Below are 23,459 nucleotides of genomic sequence, written 5' to 3'. Positions count from 1 at the left end.
TTTATAACAATGCTATTATTGGCGATAAGGACTTACGTAAAATGTCTCCCAAAACTAAAACACAGCGGTGTTTCTTTATGTCTAACAGAGAACTACTGTTTCCATTCTAAAACATTCTCACCTTTGTAGAAGACATTATTTATTCATGTCAGAACCGGTGCCATTATGATAGCCAGGACTGTCTCCACTCCACCACTTACTGCTTCTCCACAGTGCTGGCAGTTGCCCTGAACAGCTCTTTAGGTCGCCTCCAGCTTGCCACCGTGACACTGCTCTGAAGTCAGTCCTGTCGGTCTAACACTTTACTGGGCTGCCCTGTCCTTCAGCCAGCAAAGAGCTTTTTATCCCTTAGGTGTGTATCTCACACTCTCCTCCATGCTCGCACCCCCATTGGGGTGGTCTTTTCTCGATCATAACCCCAGTATAAACAGGAACCAACCAGATATTTCCCTTCATTTTATGTAGTAAAAATCACTATAGAATATCTTAGGTTATTCTAGTGAAAGTCAGCAGTGGTTTGCTATTCCAATCTCTGAATGGAAATAACCATACAACAATAACAAACACAATGTATGACTCAACCTGTCAAAACAAAGTAGTGGTTTCACCCGAAAATAAAAGGAGATATTTCACTCACACATTATGTACTATGATACAAAAGACTGATATTAAGTAAAAAAAAAAAACTCTGTTTGGTAGTGTGGGTGTACAAAGACAGGAATCTAATAAGCATGTGTTGAATAATAAGCACTTGGAATAGAAAGTGCATCACATGAAATGAATAGGATTAGCACAAGATTATCACCTTCATGAGAGGAGAACAACAAATGATTAAGTGTTTAAGTATCAGCTCTCGAGATAATCTCCCGGTGTAGCCCTCGTGTCTGTGGCTGAACCGTCTTCCTGGCAATTCTCCTCTTCTTCATTTGATGAATCAATTCATCATCGGAGGTTTCAGAAATGTATTTTCACATTGACTTCTGTCATCAAACTGTTCTTTGACTACAGGTAAATGATTGACAAGCAGGGTCGAGCTTTGCCTTTTATGAGTATTGGAGTGTTACTACAAAGAGCTAGCTTGTTTTGAAAAATAAAAATACAATTAATTATCAAATGTAATGATCAATGATGATCTGCTCAGCGTACAAAAGAAAAAGCACAGACAACAGGTGAAGTAATACAATTATATTTACTCACAATAGATCACTTTGAAATGAATTGAAAAAATAAAGTAAGTAATAAATATATATATATACTGTATATATACATATTTATTTATTTATTTATTTATATAATATATATATATATATATATATATATATATATATATATAGTATTTTGTTTTATACAAGCCTTTTTTTAAGATAGCCTTTATGCAGGTAAAAGATAGTGATGGTCTGATGAAGCTTCATGAAGCAGTGTCATTATTTTCAGAGTGCACTAGATGGCGGTCTCTGCACTATTTCCCTTTGTTTCAAACAACTGTTCTAATGAAACATCACATCATGTTGACACTGCTTCATGAAGCTTCATCAGCCCATCAAGTAAGAGAGGTACAAGTCCAAAATACCTGTAGCATCAGATATGTATCTTCATAACTCTTAACATGTCAAAATGTCTATTTTTGAAAAGGAAAAAGACCAGAAAACGTGCGAAAATGTGTTGAAAAACTAACCCTGAATCCTAAAATCTTATCAAAAGAAAACCAGTCTAAGAATCTTGCTGATTCAGCTTATTGTTGAGATGCTTTCTTTCAGTATTTTTTTTGGCACTTCAAACAAGTTTTGTGTGAAAGGTCAATGGGCGTAAGATGACCAGGGAAGTAAACTAGTAAACCAGGGAGGCAAAAATTATTATTAAAAAAATAATGATGATGTAATTCATAAAGATTTGGGAAAAAAAGGGAAAATCGTCGTGTGAAGTCATTCTATTTACAAATATAATGTAGTTTACAAGTGCAAACATGTTCATTTGAAAGTTGTCTAACGACTCAACATAGATTCTTACTTGTGGTGACGGTGGCAGTGACCGGCTGACTACGGCCCTGATCTCGGAGCGCCACCAGGTTCACCGTGTATTCTTCTCCTGGCCTCAGGCCGGTCTGCAGGAAGGAAGTTATGGTACTCGGGAGCTGAGCCGTCATCCCTCCATCATTGTCCTGCAGAGGAAATAATGAAATTGCAATATCAGTTAATATTTATATTTGTGCCATTTTAAGTAAGTAAGTAAGTAATTTGTATTTATATAGCGCTTTTCCAGGCCAGGGTAACAAAGCGCTTAAACAATCAAAACATTATTCAATACAGTATATACTTTAAAGGTCAAGATAATACTGAGAACAACACAGGAGTTCCAGAAAATCAAGGAAAAAACGTCTTAAGATGATTCTTGAAAGAGTCAAAGATTCTTAAAGGTTAAAGAGTTATGGGAACCATTTACAAAAACCAAGAGAAGAAAGTGTCGTATGGAAGTATATCAGTGCCTTGAAAGGATTGAATGGTGAAATTTCAAGTGTTGAAACTTTGAATTATTGCTATTGTTTTTAACTATTGTTTTTCTTTTTTCTTTTTAAATAATTGATTTCAATTATTTATAAGCTTAAAGGTTGAAGTGATTTTTATTGAATAATTGAAATAATGACCTTGTATAATTAAAGCCTTTTTAAATTTTTTTTTATTAAAGTCATGTGAATATTGTGTAAAACATTTTCACATTTTCAGAGCTTGATATGTTAATTCAAATAATTCAAAATTAAATATTATTTAATTCATAGCCTTTTAATCCAGTACAACATGTTGGTATAATAGTGCAAACAGACAATAAGAAAAGAGTACTGAGCACTGGTGTGTCAAATAATTATGTAGGATTTCAAAGCAAGATTTCAACTATTGTAACTTAATGGTGGAATTTATGATTTTTGTCAATTTAATTAAGTCCTCGATTTTTATACCAACATTTCTGTCTGGTAAGATGGCACTATTGTACCACCATTTTTATATTGAATTTAAAAGGCTACAAATAAAATGAAATGAAATGAAGAACCTTTATTTTATAAATTATTGGAATGGGAATTTCAAATTATGTGTAAAGAAAAATGCATCCAATGAGCTTTAAATCTTCCAATTGGAAATGATTAAAACCAATTAAGATTCATCATTTTCTATACAAAAAAATATTACATTCATTTTTACTGTTCAAAAAACGAACTTTTGAGTGTTTGAAAAAAAAAAAAAAAGTAACTTTTTCAACTCTTGTAAAGTTGAATCCAACCATTTGGATTTGAGTTTCTGGGTTAAAGTGATAATTCACCCAAAATTCAAACTTCACTCATATTAGGTACAATTTCAAGGCACACTAGTGTGCCACGGACCAGTGGTTGAAAAACACTGAACTAGAAGAACATTATTCAACTGAATTGTACCAGATCAATCGTCAAAACGATGATGGGTTGCCGTATGAACGTCAAACGGCAGCTGCTGCTCATAAATCATTCTATATCCTCTGTTGATTTTAATTCTGCAGGAGCAGCGCTGTACCTTTCCACAGGCGTGACATTCATCCATATGGAGTCCATGCTTTTCCCAGCTGCTTGCTCGGAGCTGGCATTGTACATGAACTCCCTGCCAAATGACAGGCGTTACACCTACCGCGCCTCCGAAGATCCAAAAAAGCCGCGGAAGTGCAAACTTGAACCTGCAGCAGCTTGTAATTACACATGTAATCCCTGTAATCGCTTTAACCAAATTACCGGAGCGACAACATTGCTAATGTTGTGTTGCTTTTAACAAGTGCTGTTGAACAAACCCCTGGAATAAAAAGCTCAATTGCACCACATAAGTCATAATAAGAGAACATCGTGTTCATCCTCCTGAGCCATTCTGCTGGTAATTGAATGTAATTCCTGCCAGCGACAAGGTGACTCGGATGAAGAACGACAACGTAGATTGCTTGGTTAAGTGTTGCGATCACCTTTCCTCAGTAGTGCCGAAAGGTGACAAGAATGTGAAACTGTTTGATTAGCAATTAAAACATTTTGATAACGGGCCGGAGGGATCGAGCTGAAGACGACGAGGTGATTGAGATTTACACGGCCATCAAATATGGAAGGTGATTGTGTCATTGTGAATTAATATTCTATAAAAGTGCCTAATTAGATGAATATATACGATGTAATTGTGGCGCCACATTATTAGAACAATTAATGTCACTTTAAAACACGTGGATTAATTTGCTCCACATGTGAATTAACTGCTCATTGATGCAGATGTGGATTATATAGCGCAACTCTTATATAAACAAGCAACACTTAATGTCGCGACCGTTGATCTTTGCCTGGTTCACATATGAATCAAACATGTTAATTATTATGCATCTTGGCAGCTTCTCTCAACGCAATACTCTTTTATTAGCCAAGAAACTACTCGTTTGTCTCACTGTCTGTTAGCGAAATACCTCGACAATGGATGAGCAGATTTCCATTAATTGTTAAGTAAAAAGCTTGGAAAGAAAGAAGGAACACATGATTAAATTTGATAGTGTTACAAACTATCATGTACATCCAGGATTTTCCATAAAAGTATGTTTCCCCTCTGGGGATGAATGAATGAATAAACGTTTTTCTAAAACTACAGTCACCTACTGTACGTCACAGCTCAATTTGAATTGTCATTTAAAATAATAATTCAATATAACAACGTTTACAGATACAGTTAATCTTGGGCAACAGTATTTCTCTTCCTTAATTTGTTGTTTTAGTGTTTTGACCTCTGTTTTTTGTGTTTTTAGATGTATTTTTTTTAGATTTAGGTTAACAATGCAAGGAAGAACCAAAGGATTTGGAAAATAATGTAGGGGAATAAATAATAACGGCACAAGTCACAGTGGGATCATGGGATTGGTTGCTTTACTAACAGCTTTCTTATAATGGACATTTTAAAATGATAATAAAAGTTAAATATGCTAATGCTAGCATTTGCATCAGGGTCGACGTTGTAACTTGGCTATATTTTCCCCATAAGTGGTCCAGAATTTAACGACTATTTTGCAGCGAAGATTGGACAAAAGTTGAAAACAGACCATTGTTTACTTTGTATTGCATTACAGCTTCACACTGATGGTGAGATGTTGCTACTCCACCGAATCTCCAACCCTCTTCTCCGACCTCGAAAATGTGGAGCGTTGAAGAGATTCTAATGAAAGCTGATTCCGACTTTGTGGACGTCCCTTGTAAAAAAAATAGTACGCCAAAAAAATGAACCTTGATCACGGCATCCCTGTAGATACAAGATTTAGATTCCCAGAAGTCCAGGTCTATCCAATTCTATTTATTTATTGGCAAGTGGTGAATGTTCGCTACTTAAAACAACCTGTAGGAGTTTTTACATGCTGCGTTCAGGGACGCTCTTCTCTTGACCTTCGATCTAAAACAGGGTAATTGAATTTGCTGCCGCTTGACCATCTTCTTCTACCATTTTAGCCGTTCTCCTCTGACCTCATCAGAGTTTTCTCACTGGCCGTCTTCTATTTTTCTGACTGACGGTCTCAAGAGATTGTTGTGGGTGGAAATCCATTTTTTTTAGAATCTCTCTGATAAACACGATATGTTAACGTGAATCAACATTTCTTTTGTAGTGATGATCAGTTTGACACAATTCTTACGCCTGTGAAGAGATTTGTTAGTAAGTAAGTAACTTATTATTTTTTATTATTTGTTAATTGTAAAGCGCCTTTCTAGACCAGGGTCACAAAGCGCTTTGACAATCAAAAACAATACACAATTAAAATATATACTTTAAAAGGCCAAGACACATAAGACAATAAAGGAGTCTGTGAAAAGCCTGCACAAATAAAAAAGTCTTAAGATGTTTCTTGAAGGAGTCAGTAGATCCATCAAACAGAGAGAGAGAGGAAGATCGTTCCAAAGCTTAGGAGCAACAGCCTGGAAGGATTTCTCTCCTCTGGTCCGGAAGTGTGTTCAAGAACCATCAGCCGATTCTGATCCACAGACCTCAGAGCCCGAGCTGGGCTATAAGGCTGGCTCAGATCACTGATGTAAGGAGGCGTCTGACCATGAATAGATCTTAAAGTAAGAACCAGAAATTTAAAATTGATCCTGAAAGAAAATGGCAGCCAGTGAAGAGTTTTAAGGATCGGGGAAATGTGAGTTCTTCTACTAGAGCGGGTCAGAAATCTGCAGTTTTGTATTAATTGCAGGCGAGACAGCGCCTCCTTGTTTGGTCACAAAAACAAACTGTTTCAATAGTCTAAACAAGAAGACACAAAAGGAAGGAAACAGCTTCTGGTCAGTTTCTGCAGTGTTGAAGGCGAAAAGAAGCAGCAATAACAGAGATTGTGATATAGCATCTATGTAAATAATGTATAATATCTCAAATATCACAAATCATGGAGCCATGCTTCCCCGTGTACTTCACCAAACTTGTTGTTGTACTTATGTATTCTTATGTAGTAACTTCCACTTTTGGACCATTAGGCTTCTGTTTTATAAAAAAACTATTTCAGTGAACACATCTTGACAACGAAACGCCATAGCAAGGTCACCGAATCGTTGTTTGATCATTAAAAAAAATCAAGAAAAAATGGTTGTTGTGCAGTCATTACAAAAGATAAAATAAATAAAAAAAATTGCCTCAATTTACTGTCAAATTATATTAAAAAACTGCAATTGTGCAAAGACAATATAAAATCAAGCTATATTTTTTGTCATTGTATATACTTACTTTTATTTATATAAACACATAAAATAACTACGGACAAATATAAAAGCAATTTTTTCACAAGACACAAGAACTAGAATAGAAAATGTAGGCAACATACAGAAACATATTTTGCTTTAATTTTTGGTTTAAATAGTAATGAATACTCATTTTAAAAATTTAAAAATGAACAGGCGGTTGTCAAAAACATTTATAACGACCATTCATAGTTTCAATTAGGCCTTAATGAGGGCCGTATGAATAAATGCAAAGGTCCACAGGTGGCCCCCCGGGTCATTTTGAGAGTCCATCGAGACGTAGTTGGAACCTATTGGCCCATAAGGAGTGATTGTACAATAACAACTGCCACTAATGACAGCGGTATCAGCTGATATGGATTTTCTTCTTTCTTAAAACGTGAAGTGAAGTGAAGGGATAGCTTAGCTAAAGTATGTTTTAATTTAATAAACCATATAATAACACATGTGATTGAATGTTTTCATCTCTGTTTGCGCGAGTGAGGAATGTGGGAGTATAGATGTCTTCGTGGCAGGTCTCTGAAAAAGTAAAAGCCACACGACCTTGAGGATAATAACTCATTCAAGTGTGTGTTCGGTTGAAATATTTGGAGTGAGATAATTAACGGCTTGCGAAACTGTGAAGAAGATATAACAGCGAACTAACAGCTTTATGCTTCAGACAGAATTCAGACGGACATGTAAACTCTGTTCTACTCTCTCTCTTGTATACAAGTAAAACATGTGACTCTAAGTGAAAGCATTAGGTCAGATTCCTAACATGACAAAAAGTAAAACTAAATATTGTTTTTCTATACAATGTTTTTGATTTATTTAAAATTCTGGTCAATTTAAAGTCAAGATAATGATGGGAAAATAGTTAGAAAAGATATATGTAGAAACGATGTGAAAGAAGAAATGCACGGACACATTTAAAGTTAATTAATATGTGTTGACCCACAACAACATATGCCATGGTTGAAAAAATGAATCCTTCTCACTCTGTGGTTGTCAATTAACCTTTAATAATCGGTAATTGAGCAGCACACGACGCTTCGCTAACTTTCTAGTAAACGAAAATGTAGTAATTTAAGTCCACCATATGGCTTGAAAGAAAGGGTTGAAAGTTTAAGTCCAAGCATATCTTCTAACTCTTCTTCTCCAGCCTGGTTCCTTCCTTTAAGGCAGCCGGCCGTGTGTTTGCACACAGAAGCCTCAGCCTTCATGCCTCCTTCCATTACAAGATTGTCAAAAAATTCACAATCCCCATTGCGGGATTAAAGCCACAGGGGGCAGAACAGCCAACTCATAATTTGATTTCCCCCGGCGGCTGAAACGAGGAGAGGAAAAAAAAAAAGTGTGGAGAGATATACGGCGGTGTGGAGAGGGGAAGCAAAAGGAGGGATTGTGAAAAAGGCTGGAGGTTACCTTCACAGCAGGACAAGAGAGCGTAACCGAGAGAAGAGAGCCCAAAGGTGAGGAGTGAAGGGTTGAGCGCGGTGTGTGGTGGGAGAGGAAGAATATTGTTGATCAAAGGAAAGGGGAGGTTGAAGTGAAATTAAGGGTCACACGTTCAGAAACTTAAATCCTTGAAAGTACTTGAAATAAATAAGGCAGTGATCTTAATACCAGATTTAGAGCTTTCAGCCAGCTATGACAAAGACTATCTCCCCCAGAGGAGAAAACCAATTACTGCGAGAGGGCATGAGATTAGAGTACCAACACTACCTGAGTTTCTGGCCCGAATTAAAAAGGAAAAGGTTTTTCCTTTCTGGATTTGGATGCACTTGAGTCTAGTGAAGGGTTACTCTTGAAAAAAAAAAGGATTTAATGGATGATCCGCATAATAGCTAAAAAGCTAAAGACAATCCGCCTGTCTAATTTGAAGTGGGTTTAAAGTTCAACTGTACTTTTAGAGCCACGTCTTGCTCCGAAACGACATCAGCAGCCTTGAAGAGCCACATTTAGATGAAGTGCTGGTTGAACCTACCTTTGGGATGAAGCTGATCTCCCATCCATCGAACGAGTAGAAGAAGGGCTGCCACTGGACCTCCACTGACGTCTCCGTGATGGATCTGAAGACTAAACCGTCTGGATTGGAGAGGTCTGGAGAGGAAGCCTGAGATGTATTATTGTTCTACTGTGACCCCCACAGCCCATAAATCACTGCTCTCTCGCCTCCAAGACACGGGTCCTCTCTGCTGCATTTAATTCTCCTCTCTGTATATGGCAATTGTTGACCCAATTTATTATCGCTCCTCCATTTTCAGAGTTTATTATTTACTATTATTTACCAATTATTGGACCATTTCTTTTTGGAGTTCCATATTATGTTCTGTCATGAGCAGTCATCAAATTTTTTAAATATAAATTTCCTAAACATTTTTTTCCTATAATAATAATAATAAAAAACTTGGAATGGAATACAATACTGTATCGAATATATGGTATTTGATAGTTTTCTTATAATAATACTTATTTTAATAATATTAATACTTCTACTACTACTACTACTACTACTACTACTACTACTAGTAGAACTAATAATAAAAGTAAATCCAAGCGAACTGGTAAAAAAAAAAAAAAAAATGCATACACAGTATATATACATACATATATAAATAGTAAGGATTACGTTATGATAACATTTTTTTATAGTAATATGAGAGTCAATGAATCATAAAAAAGGGAAAAGTTAAAATATATATTTATTAATGATACGATTTAAATGGATAGCATCAAATGGAAATAAAAACAGTTTAAAAAAAATGAATTTAAGATATTGTATTAATGAGTGTACAATAAAATTTTAACCGTGAAGATTAAGGCAAAAATACTTTATAAAAATACACAAAATGTCAATATGCTCTATTTTGACGCGACTTCATGTATATTATAATAATTTAAATACATATATTTTTTATTCATTTTACACTCAAATAACCCAATACAATTACATTAAAACAAATTACATATTAAATTGAATTAGTGCACACATGATTTTGGTATAATCAATTATGCTTTTTAGTCATGAAAAACAGTTAAAACCACAATATTTTCTGAAGTTTCTGTGTATTTTATCACTATAAATCATTAAATCTAGATACCACTTCATTACATCAGCATTAAATCACAGCAGCACGTTCGACTACTACTCCCTGCCTTCACTTAAACACTGGAACTTAATTCTTCAGTGAAAGATTGCAAATAGGAGCCAAAGCTGATCTAATGGCTACATATGTTAACTACTGCTGGAAGGCGCTGAGTCAGGCTGGAGTTCGAACATTCATTCAGTGAATAAATATTTCAGCAGTTGACCTGACATCAACACACACTGCTCAGACAAGAGGAGTTTTTCTGTGTGTTCATGTGTGTGTTGCAGCTTGAGTGACATTAAGCAGGCGATACAGGAGGGAACGGCAACCAGTCGGAAGAGAGCAGCTGCCGAGTCTCTTCCTCTGTGGGCACCGGTGATGGAGAGCGAGTCGACTATTTTTGTGCAGCAAATTAAAATCTGTGTGACTCGTGAGACTGGAAGAACTTACAGGTGGAGACGGTGATGCTGGCCGGAGCGCTGATGCTGTTGTTGATGACGGCGAACACGTTGATGTTATACTCCAGTCCCGCGTCCAAGCCGGAGATGCTGCATGTGGTGGTGTTTCCAGGAAGTCTGAGCTCCAGTTGCACACCTGACAGACAAAGAAAATAAATCCAAAGTTTTTGTATGACGCTTGAAACATTATTCTTGTGTAGATAAAAGAATATTTAAAATGTAATTGACACTTCACAGTCACAGAAGCGATGTTTGTGAAAGTCCAGATGATTGGACCAGCCCCTCACGAATAAGAAAATAAACCAACGGACCCCCTTCTTTGTCGAAAGGTTCGCAAATTGATTAAAAAATATTATTGGATCTGTCAGCTGTCAATTAAAACAGTTGATTTGGGTTTTTGAGAAGCGAGGGGCATCATGACGAATGGATTTGCGTGTCAACTCCCCTTGATTATGAAGTAATATTATGAATTAAAAGCAATTAATCATCTGCAAAAGTTATTTTATTTTGTAAATTAACTTAACTTACTTTTATCACTCGTTTCCTGCCTGAACGATCCTATAAACATCAGATAGAATGAAAACCAAACATATTTTAGCTACGCTACCACTTTTGGTGCGAGACTGAAAATGTAGCATGAACTTTTGACAGTGAGCTTTTTAACTGTGATAAGTGCTCTGACACGCTTGACAATCCATTTTTCTTTCATTTTTATCACATTTCCATAAATGTTTAATATTCCAGACAGAAGGGAATATTTATCCACAGCTAGTAGCATCAACCAGCTACAAAAACAGACTCACAAAGAGATGAAGATACTTTCAAAATATGTTATTATGTTATCGACTAAAGATTCACTAAAATGATTAAATAATTTTAAATTTTAAAACCAAAAACGCAAACGTATTCCATTTTTTGAATGCACCACAGGAAATGATTGATCACATGACCACACCAGGAGACAAAATGAAAGGTTATTGAGTTGTTTATTTTATTTTGTTGGTGAGTCTTGCTGCAGTAAATACAAGGACACCTGCACTGCTCATTTTTGCAAGAGTTGCAGAACTACTTTTTACTCCACAGGTGGTCTGTGCTCTACTTTCTCACCGCGACCAAAAGTACACTGCGGGGGGGAATTTGTATTTCTTTTTTTTCTTTACTTTTTTTTTTGCTGTTGGTAAACCAATTAAATTGATTTGTTCAACCAGATTAATCATGATTATGTATTAAACCAAGTGAAAAAGTGAGATTCTACGATCTATTATAATTGTAATTTATTATTTAGTTTTAAGTCCAGCATCAACATAGAATAAACACAGTAACATCATAAAGAAGGGTGTATCCTACAACATTAAAATGATATTAATTTTAAAAAACACACTCACCTCCAGGACTGCTGGGCGTGTATGTTATTAGAAAGTCTGTCAGAACCACTGGACCCTCCCACTCCAGGTCGATCACCTGATCCGTCACGCCTCGTACCTTCACGTTCATGACAGGAGCCACTTTGAAAGAAAACAAGGGAGAGGAGATGTTCATCATTTTTAATCATAGAATGATTAAATAAAAGCATTTTTCTTCAGACAAAAACACTAGAAAGCTTTTTTTGGAAGCAGCTCGTGGCACCGTGAGTGTGAACGTGACTGAATCAGAATCTGTAGCATGGAGGTGGAGCTGAATGTCAGTGTGGAAGCATAAACAAGAGAGTTTATGACTCTCCCTGCTAACAAAAACCACAAAGAAAACCATGAGGAGAAGGCCAAAGAAGGACGAATAGAAGTCAGGACGAGAACGCCAGAGAGATGTCGGATAAGAAATATCACCTACTTTCTTTAATACAGGGGTCCCAAACTTGTGGCTCGCAGGCCATTTGCCACCCATGACATGATATTCTCCTGAGTCTGAATCAACAATCTAAGGTATTATGAGATGAACAAGGGACTCCATCTTTCAAAATATCAGAGGGTTTAGAAATAAAAGTAGAAAGCTTTGATTATATAGTTAAGATAATAGTAATACATTTTATCTATTAAACGCGTGTTTACGAAGACAGTTTACAAACAAAGGACAAGTACAAAAAAAGAGAATAAGTACATGGAACAGATTAAATAAAAACAACACAAAAACATTACAAAACTATATAATCTAAATCAAATGTGGGCCAGTTTAGATAAGAATTTAACTCTGGTGGATCCAAAGGTTAGTTTAGTGTACGATTAACTATTAAATAAGTAGATTAACAATTCATTAAGAGACCATAAATCTGATTTAAAGATGAATTTCCTTGCAGAGGATTATATCCATACATTATAATTCCATTATTCAACTATCAAGATAAATAAGTGGAACACTTTGTTGGTTTTTATTCAATTGTATGCCTTTTTTTATTGATTTAACATGAGTTTTAAATGTGTATGAGTGTATTTCTATTTATAATCTGAATTGCTGACGCCTCCTCATTAAAACTGAAGGACAACATGTGGACATGATTGACCGTAACTTGACGAATCCACACAGTCAGAGGTGAGAGAGAGTCAGCGGATAAAGGCACTTCAACACGTGAAGTGGACATTAAGAACATTTGCAGTGTTATGGAGAGAGAGATAAATCCCGAGGAAAAGAGCGAAAGAGGATTTGGAGGCAGGTGTAAATGTGTAATAAACAACCTCTCCTTCTCATCAACTCTTCCTCCCGTGATGCACGGCTCTACGGCACAACCTCAAGTCCTCCCAGGAGACTCTTTGGACACTTCAGTGGCTATTTCAGCCGCCTCCACGCACTCGACAGATGGCCGGGCGCTGGAAAGTAGTCCGAAACAGTGAACCTACACCGGGGGAAAACTCCAGCGGCATTCGCTTAAGTTGGCTTATTTCATCAATCAGACCGAGCCTCTTCTCGTACACGTGGGGAATAATAAAACTCGTGGTGATGTTATGTGAGCCGCAGAAGCAGAGATTTAATGACAACGTAGTGGATGTTGAGGGGGAAGCTGCAGGAAAATACAAACATTAGCTCCTGAGGCATGAGATCAACATAGATTTTTCGGTGGAAAACATGTCTAGTACGACTCATTAAGAAAATAAGAGATAACTGTCAAGATGAAAGCAACATCTTGAAATGAATAATAAATATATCTACGCCATGAATGTTATGCAGCGTCTTTTAATCCTTTAAAATCAATGAAAAAAATCTTTTTTAACTATTGATTTTGTTTATATTATATTCATCTAAAGAAAACTCATTTTATGGAATAAAGCTAATCTTATTGCAATAGCTAAAATCACCAGGCAGGTCATTTTAACCAACCACTGAAATCAACAACAAAAGTTTTTAAAAATCACCCAAAAATATACTCATTAGTCTATTCATGTTGTGTAGTTTTTAACTGTTGTAGCTCTCTTAAGTTTTAAAATCCTTGCCTTACTGTTTTCTTTTAAAATGTCTGTCTGTGTGCTATAAAATGCAACAAAATGATTTCTTAATATTATTACTTCTTGCTCCACATTGTTTATTTATTATTTGTATTTTTGACATTTTAATATCAGGATTAGGTATCACAGTATTTCCATACGTTACATAGATTTCATACATAATTTTAACGTGCATTATTTCATACATTTTCCACCCCAAAACATAATTATCATATTCATTATCCCCACTGACTTACAAAAATAATTAAATTCCACTTTCAATTAAAAATGAATCATTCAATTCATCTGCACAATCTTACTGTGGCTTATTCCAACTGAACTTTTTGGAGGGGAATAATTTCACGGCTCCTGATTAATCGACCCCGACGCTTCCCTCCCTCACACCCAAACTATGAAAAACTAACAGGGCTATTGTTTCCAAAGACAGACTGACTCAAGGTTATTCCGGAATCTCGCCCGGAGTCCAGAGGTCTCATTAGATGTAATCAGTATTCTATTACGGGCAGAACGAGTGCTATCTAGTGAGCTCAAACTTTGAATTGTGCGGCTGACACTAGAGGTGAGAACGCCATCAGAGGACTCATTTACCTTCAGGGAACTTCCTATAATGGACAATCTCTTGCCAATTTGCTCAACCAGCTCACTGAAACTGAACAAGTGAGGGTTGATAAGGTCCAAGGGAACATTTTAATGACATGACATAATCTTTTTTTTTTTTTTTTCTTGGAATAACCTGTCCTTAAATAATGTTTTTTTAAATGACATATCATTTGCAATATTCTTTTTTTCAACACACCACCACCTGCTGTAAGAGTACCTTAGTGGTTAGTCACTTGTGTTCAAATGTACTGCTACTTTTTTTAAATTATAAAAAAAATGTCTGATTTAAAAAAAACAACAGCATTGAACCCTAAATGCAATGAAACAGTACTATTAAGTATGGTATTTGTTTTTATCAGTATTATGGCATGTATTTGTTTCAATATGATTCCAAACTTTTTTAGCATTTGAAATGCATTCCAAATCGTCTTGGATACAGATGACTTTCAAGAATCAAATAAAAGGAAAAAAACAAAACAAAATGTTTTATCAACATTTCTGATTGTTTACCAAAAATGTCCATTTTTTTTTTTTGTTTGTTTGTTTGTTTTACCGACAAACAGTTAATTCTGACATATCTTCTAAATTCTTAATCTCTTCTTAGTTCTTCACTAAGTGTGGTATAAAAAGGATTTTAATTAAATTTTTCTGACGGTACTTTGGCAGGTAGTAATGTTACAAAAACACGATTAGTCCCTAGTGACACCAGGACATGCTGTTGATCGGTAGATGATTAAAAATAAGCACATAATGAGATCACTTGTCGTTCTCAACATTTACAGTTCATGGTCTTTTATGTCCTTGTGTGTACATTCCAGAGACACAATTCAACATGGCAGCAAGAGGAGCGGTTACTGTTGAAAGTCCAGCAGAGTTTGAGGTCAACTCCAGCTGTAACTTTAAACGTTGGTTCACCAGGAGGACATTTAGCAGCGTGGAAACAAAAAGGTCACTTCTTACAAGGTATCCAGAGTTATCTTTCTTTTTTTTGAAAACACAATGCTAGTTCTGTATTAAAAAGGGGACAAAATAACAGTAAAATGCTTATTTTTAAAGCAGTAGTTGTCATGATCCTTATACCTTTTTTCTTAGTTTACTTACTATTCTGTTGTTTGTTTTTTTCTACCTTGATAGCAGGAGGTGGGTGTGCACGGCTGAGCTCATTATTGGAGGTCTCACCTCCAAAACAGGAAGAGGTCCCTAGTGGATTGCATCTCCCGACGAAGTGCTGGGTCTCAAATCGCACACTTATTTTAGTGCACTAGCATAGTATGAATCAGGATAATTGTACGTACTAACTATAACGCAAATTCTCAACAGATAGTATATGTCTGAAATCAAACACTGCCGCCATGCACTAACAAGAAAAGACACAACAGCTTCTTCTTCTACTACTTGTTAATGATGATTGCAAACAGCTGTAAGAACACTATCAGCGACACCTGCTGGCAGCACGTTTTGCACGTTTTGATCAAGAAATATGAGAAACTAAAAATATGACATGAAAAACTTACATCGGTATAAAGATGAATTATTAACCAAGGGGGTGTCGCTCTCAACGTATTCTCTTGCCGCCTCCATTTGAGTGGTAGTGACGTAACTTACAACGTGAATGTCACGAAGATGGCGGCCATTTAGGGTAAAAAGTGTCCATCGATCCGTACTCATTTTTGTGGGCGTTTTACTACGCCAATTTAGTGTGCATGGCGCGCTACATTTCGCATACTAAGAATTGAGACGCACCTTTGCACTAAAAGTACTAAGTTTAAGTACGCAAGAATGCGATTTGAGACACAGCTTAAGGTCAGGTTTGGCTATTTTGGATATTCCTGAGACTGTTCTTGAAGTTGTCAGTGTTTTCTGTTTAAGTACGTTTTTTTTAAACTTTTTTTTAGCTTGCCGGTCTGAATTCCATTCCAGCCGTAACCATGACTGCTGTGTTCTGGATTTTTGATTCTGTTTTAGTACTTGCCCAAGTTGTAGCCCATATTGGATTAGCATTTTTGGAATACTTTTTTTTTTTAAGAATTTTGTATACGCTATTGTGGTTAAGACTGTTTTTGTGTTTGGGTCCTCTGACACTCTGATATTCCCTCTCTGTTTTTTGCTATTTTGAGCATCTGAAGAGCAAAAAAAGACATACAAGGTCATGGATGCGACCACTAGACCTCAGACTATTAACTCTACAAAATCGAAATAAGAAAATGTAATATTGTTATTCAGTTTGGGCTTTAACAAACTGAAAACTGTTTTAACTTTAATTGGTGGTTGGACGTAGTATACGCAGATCGTAATCTGGTGTTCAAGTATTCCGAAAAAATGGAAACGTGCAATGGGAAGTTTAACAAAGGACATGTCTCATAGTATTTTCTGTGTACTCAAATCTGTGTCCAGAGACATTTCAAAACCCACTACCCTGCGACCACCTCCAGGTCAAATATTTGAAGATATTTTTTCTTTTATAGGTACCATAAGTAAACATAGTGCACACTAAAGAGACTCATAGCTGGCCTGGCAAAGACTCAGATCACCCTGGAAGAGCTGTAAGAAGTAGCATGGAGGGGAATATGTGTGCCTCCTTGTAGAACCCCTCGATGCAACTTTGGTGGAAGATGACGAAGAGTTATTTTTAATAAATATATCTGTTTGTCAAAATTTCAAATGAAATGCTCTATTAATATCATGTTTTGAACCTCCCTCTTTTTAAAGGTCGGAGACATACATTAGATTGTTATTTGACCTCTAAATTGAGGTGAATGACTCACACGCTAGATTTATTGTATATTATCCACAAATTACTAAATAAATGTGCAGGATATTTCTCAATATTTTCGGAAACATCAATACAAAGAAGTCAATCCACTATTGATAAACGGGGTCATTGAAACAAATATTGCTGATAAAAAATATTTCCCAGCAATCGTAATAAACTAAATAATGTCAATAAAACCTTTGTAAAAACTTTCAACTTAATCATTTGATCTGATGAACTACTGCATTTTTCCCATCATCCATCTGCCTGTTCCTTTGATCCACCAATAGCTTCTTCTTAGGTGGCGCTATTTCAATTCGAGAGCTATTAGGAAACATAAACACCAGACATCGCTGTCTCAAAACAGATTAAACGAGAAAGTCAGTGTTTTGTTTTCTTACTCTTTTCCCACCGAGGCGTCATTAAAATGGAGGTGGAATACCTCCGCTGTCAGGATAGAACGCCCCTCAAAACAACTTGATCTCTACTTAGCGTGTTTATGTAGAGACACATTTAAATTCTGCTATTGCTCTCCGACAGGCGGGAGACTATAGAACGTCATAATTGAAGGAAAATCAGACTCTATACTTTTCTTGAGACGGAGCTGCTCTGTTATTCCGCTCACTCTGCTGCGTGCCTTGGATTTTTTCGGACACTAATTGGAACAAAATTACCAATTCACAGTCCCTAACCTGCTGGAGATATGGAGAAGACACACTGACGACTGAAGCCAAATGATTTTCTCTCCCTTCTTCCTACTCATCACTCCTTTCTGTCACCCCTCATCCCTCACTCTTGGTGAGTGACGCCCCCAGTGGTGGGAGAGGATCAGAGAGTTAAGAAGGGAGGCCCGGCGTTGAACAAAAGCATGTGAGATTGGAGCGACAGCTCCCTTCCCAGAACGAGTGTGACTCTTGACAAATGAAGGCTGTTACACCTTCTGCTGCACGCTCACACTCTCCTGCAGCATTCCCAGCGCAGAGGTTCTCCCAGACAACACTAGGAAAATATGTAATGATTGCTGACAACATCCTCTTATTTGAATATCCATGATTCATGTCTCCTTCTTTCAACCCTCTACCATCTGGTGTCAGATTTTCACATAAAAAACTGACTGTTTTTCGGCAACTTTGAGCAAAACATGGTTGTTACCAAAGAGCGAAAACTTTTTTTCAAGTACATCCACTTTTGATGCACTTTAAAAAAGCTGCTTCTGTTTTTATTTATTTTTATGATATGTTGAGGAGCTTTAAAAATGAAATGATTTAGCTTGAATTCTTTGTATACTTTTATTATAAGTAATCATTTATTTTAACACCTATTTTGTTTGAACCCTCATGGCATTCACAGTACATAATGGGGCCCCTTAGAGAAATATTTTGTGTCAAGTCCAGTTCTCAAAAGAGTTTTAAAAAATGTAAAGTAAAAATGTAAAAAATTGGACATATTATTGTTTACTAACTTCTGTTAGATTTTTAAAAATCAGCAACAGAATGTTTCCACCCAACATAAGCATTATACCATGTATAATAATTAAAGGTATGTCCATAAATTCAATTTTTTATTTAAAAATACAAATCAAATCTCAATGTATGCCTGTCCAGCAGTTTTTATTACCATGTAATATGCACTTGTAGTTCTTGAGACCAAATTTCATGGTCTTGGTTCTTATCTCGGTCTCAGTGGTTGATAGTCTTGGTTTAGGTTTTCTTTGTCATGTCTTGGCTCATGTCCTCTTGAGCTTCAGGGCGCCTGTGGCTCTCACAGCAGCTGCAGCTCATCTTACAGTCAACACCTCAACAGCAGATCTTACAGCTACCTCTCCTGCAGCAACAGGCTCCAGATTATAATCGTCACTTCTTGGTATGTACGTTCTCTATTCTCTCTTCGTGGATTACTTTTTTCTCATTCATAGTGTTTTAGTCCTCATTGTGCCTGACTCTACTTTTTGTCATTTTATTCAAAGTGTGTGTTATTCTTTGATTTGTAGTCTCCTTGAGTTGTTATGTTATGCCCGACTTGTGGTGGGCTTTGAGTTTCCTTAAATATAACTCGTTTTTTTAAATGTATTTATTTTTGGAACTATTGTGATAAATCATTTTTCAATTCATTCTATTTTTGTCTGTTGTGTGGTTGTCGCATCTGTACTTTTTTGCTTTGTTTTTGGTACTGTTTTGGAAACAAATGTACAGGTAGAAAATTAAAAGTCCCAATCAAAAGGATTTTAAATGGCCTTTCTGGCTCCCTCTAGTGTTAGAATGGTATATCTATAATGTCATAATATATTTTTGCAGGTTATATGTGTTCTGGATGTTTGTCCTATTCTTCATGCAAAGAGGATCCTGAACTTGTTTTGAAGATTTTCCAATACATGAGTCTGATTTTTTTTCTTTAAGTTTTTGTTGCTCTTTTGCCTTCATCTGTCAGTTTTGTAAAAACACTTTGAGCCGGCAGATGTGCTTTGATTGTGAGTCAGGGGATGATATTAGGCTGAGAAAAAACATTGAAGCTCGGATGGATTTGAAGGTTCAAAAGAGAGAAACTCACCAGAGTTGCAGTCGTCTCCGGCGAAGCCTTCCTGACAAACGCAGAAACCGTCCTTGCAGATTCCCTTCTTGCTGCAGTTGTTGGCGCAGTAGACGAGGGAGCAGTCCTCGCCCACGTACCCGGGCCGGCACTGGCACGTGCCGTTGGCGCACAGGCCCTGGTCCGAGCAGTCGTTCAGACACCGTCCCACCATGCAGTCGTCGCCGGTGAACGACTCCTCGCACACGCACTCGCCGTCGATGCACAGGCCTCGTCCCGAGCAGTCGGACGGACATCGCAGCTCCGAACAGTTGTCGCCGCCGAAGTCGCGGTCGCACACGCACTCGCCTTCGATGCACACCCCCTGACCGGAGCAGTCGTCCGGGCAGCGGGGCTCCGAGCAGTTCTTGCCCGACCAGCCGTCCTCGCAGATGCAGCCGCAAATGTCCAAGCTGAAGCTGCCGTGGCCGCTGCATCCGGGGAAGAAGTCGAAACGTCCTGGAGAACAAACAAATCACTTATTTGTAACCAATTGATCGCATTCAACATCTAAAAAAGCACTAAGACGCAGTATACCTTCGCCAAGGAGCTCATTTTTCATGACACAGGAAACTGTAAATTTAATAAAACATTGGCTGGTTGAAGAATTGTGTTTGTTGACAACACAAAAAGTAAGTTCCCTGACAAGAAACTGAGCATGTTTGTTATTCAGAGCTCTTTTTAACAACACAGTTAGACATTACCATATGTACATAGATTTATGTTTTTATCATTAATATTATTTATTAGATAAAATGATAATATTAGTATTTTTTTATTTTTAATTTTTAATTATTCATATGCCAATTTAAGGTTGATTGTCTCTTATTTCATTTCAATTTATTGTGTGTTATTTACTTTTTAATTTCACTTTTATATTCTGTAATACCTCTACGAAAAAAAGTTTTCTTATTCTGATTCTGAAAAGATAATTTTCTTTTTGATATTTCAGTTAAAACAGAACTGTGTGTCAGAAACCAAAAAGGTTGATGACAAATAGTTCAGATGGAACTAACCTGATGTACTTCTTTAAATCCCACCTTTTTCATTTATGTCGCGGTACAAAATGGGCTCAGAGAATTGATATATTTTGTGTCTTTTTAATTTTTTTTGCTTCAATAATGTTCATAAAATGGAACTCCTCCAGAACAACAATAGGAACAGTTGGAATTGTTGTTTTCAATAATCTGTGTTACTTATCTTAGCTCCACCACTGGAACCTTCATACGTCACGTTACCAACATTATCAACTTGATGTTGGGCCACATACAATGACTTGATGGGCCAGATTTGGCCCCGATACCTTACCCATTAGAGTCTCTAATTAGTACATTATAATATTTTATTTTTGTTATAATTCATCTTAAAAACCATAAACAGACTGTGTGGCGTTAAGAGATAAATGATGTCGTCTTGCTTCCGAAGCTGCCAAAAAGCTAATCGTCGGAGAATTTCCTCCTTATTCACATTCAGCTCGGAGTCTGCCGAGGAGAATCACATTGTCACAGGCTTTTTTGAAGATACTTGATTGGGGTTGAGGGTGTCGCCAAATATAATCATTCAGCCGTAATGCATCTAATCATTCTGTTGAATTACAACCCTCTTTAAAAAAAACCACGGCAGCACCTCCAGCTGTGTGGAACATTTCCACATAATAGCTCAGATTTCTTCCCGGAGCAGAAATTACTGCCGAAAATGATTCTGAATGTGGCGCCGCGTTCACAATCACGCCGACAAAAAGAACCTAATGACTTGCTGTCCATCTTTCATTAGCTTGAATGCGATTCGGTTTAATGGTTTTCTTTCATCCACTCTTTCATTTGACTCATACTGACCCATGGCGGAGTTGTCCCCACAGCATCCCGACCCACACTGAGTTCGGACCATGGACAGTTCCCTCTCCAGCATCTCCACCCTAGTGGCCAGCTGCTGAAGTGCATTCGTAGCCGGACATCCGCACGCCGCTTTTGGAATGTTGATACGGTGAGTAAAGGTCACCTGGAAGAGATCAGACGTGTCAAACCTTGAGACTCTTTTCTTCTTATTTTTCTCTTGTTATTTTCCATCATTAGTTCCATCAGCCTCCTTCACCTTGAACTTGATCATCTTTAGTAGTCTTAAAATGTCATCCCAAAACATAGCTCAAATAACTTCTGGTTTTGCATCTTTAAACTTTTTTCAAAATATTTTCTTTAGTTATTTCTTTTATATTTTGTGCCTCAAAAACAAAAAATAGTAGTGAGTATAATTTAAGCAATACCAGGTTCATTTTTCCATATTGTCATTGTTTTAATTCATTGATATTATTATATTTTTTCCTCCATCATCTTATGGATCTTTTTCTTCGGGGCCTTTCTTTCATTTGGATGTACGGCCCCTAACCAGAGTCACAGCCCATAGTGTGGCCCCTTATGAAGTGTGTAATTTAAATGAATAGATCACATTAAAACAGATTAATACAATCATTTTTCTTGAATTTTAACACGTTTGAACAACAGTGGAAAATTAGAATAACTCCAAAAAAACAACATTTTTATTTAAATTAAATGTATGTAATTGTATGTTGGCACCAGAAACAATTCCAATTTTGTGTTTACAACACTGGCAATACACGTTTTCAGATTCGGATTTTGATTCTAAATGGATGCCATGATATAAACAATTAAGTTGAAAAAAGTCAATATTACTCTAATATTACTCAAGGTAAAAAAAAAATAGGAACAAAAGGTTATAACAAGTTATATTCGTAATTATTATATATATGGAAACTAATGTGAAAACCCAAATCTCCTGACTCACATGTTGCAAATGTTGAATTCTTCATCTCCAAGATGCAGTAAGACCCTAATTATGACCATGTCCTGAAGTTATTACAAATTGAATTACAATTATAAAGTTCTCCCCAGTCTGAAATCTCAGCGAACAAGAGGTTATGAGAGCGGAGTCCATTATGACGTAATAATGGCTTCACTCCTCCTCCAGCCACCTGTGATCAGGCACTGCTTTGTTTACACAAAAAGTCCCTTGGAGGTGGAGACTACCTGGATTGATGACACGCAGTGACAAACCTCGGACATTTTCGGGAGGAATGTGACAAAAACTTTTCCTTTTCTACTTTTGGAAACGGTTTCCAAAATGTAAGACAAAGTGAGACACTAAACGTGGAGCTAGCTAGCTAAACCTACCTGACTATCAGCGTCCAGCGTCTGCTCTGTGAACTCGGTCGGCATGTCTGGATCCAACGGTCCTTCAACGGCGGGTTTGGATCCCAGCTCAGCACGAGGGCCTTGTTACAAACACGACAAATCGTTTGAAAACCCATACCAGCGATTCTCTCCATCTTGCTCTATTCTCACCCGAGCCAGGTGGCGCCGAAGAGTCCAGGTCGACGGAGCACAGCGACTCCAGCGGGACGTTGATGTTGTAGACGTGGTTGAAGACCAGCGGCTGCTCCTGCAGCGTCTGGTTGCTCGACGGCGCCGAGGAGAGCGGATCCCTGGCCGGAGCCTGCCTCCTCACTCTGGTGGTTCGGACCAGCTTGTTGGGAGCCGCGAGAGCGTCGCCCTGCAGAGACACGCTACTGTAAATTCTGTCGACGACCATGATGAATGGATGAACAAGGAGGAAACAATGACGAGCGCCTCAATGATTCTCCAGCTATGGTGTTTGTGTTGAACGCTGAGAAACAAACGCACAAAATCCACATCGATTCGACCTCAGGGGGAGCATCATTATTCCAGGTGTATATTCAGTTTCACAAGAAAAGAAGAGAAACAATGTTCCTGCTTGACATGGAGTGGACGGGATAGTCTGGTGTCAATGCTCAAA

The 23,459-nt window shown here is 37.2% G+C and overlaps 1 protein-coding gene across 2 annotated transcripts in view; it reads right to left on the bottom strand.

The window, feature by feature from the left end:
- Positions 1-22,881, bottom strand: part of tnr (tenascin R (restrictin, janusin)) — a 95,800-nt gene extending 72,919 nt beyond the window's left edge. For both annotated transcript variants that reach the window (XM_087810789.1, XM_087810790.1), the window contains exons 1-7: positions 22,817-22,881; positions 21,467-21,629; positions 19,614-20,090; positions 11,669-11,788; positions 10,276-10,419; positions 8,721-8,836; positions 2,008-2,158 (exon numbers count right to left, since the gene is read on the bottom strand). In XM_087810789.1, coding sequence (XP_087666915.1) covers positions 2,008-2,158; positions 8,721-8,836; positions 10,276-10,419; positions 11,669-11,788; positions 19,614-20,090; positions 21,467-21,629; positions 22,817-22,861 — 1,216 coding nt within the window. In that variant the 5' untranslated portion in view covers positions 22,862-22,881. The remainder of the gene's footprint in view (positions 1-2,007; positions 2,159-8,720; positions 8,837-10,275; positions 10,420-11,668; positions 11,789-19,613; positions 20,091-21,466; positions 21,630-22,816) is intronic.
- Positions 22,882-23,459: the final 578 nt, after the last annotated feature.

Source organism: Callionymus lyra, chromosome 16 (assembly GCF_982586985.1).
Source record: "Callionymus lyra chromosome 16, fCalLyr1.hap1.1, whole genome shotgun sequence".
NCBI lineage: Eukaryota > Metazoa > Chordata > Actinopteri > Syngnathiformes > Callionymidae > Callionymus > Callionymus lyra.
The sequence above is the reverse complement of the archived record's forward strand: the minus strand, read 5'-3'. Positions and strand labels throughout refer to the sequence as shown.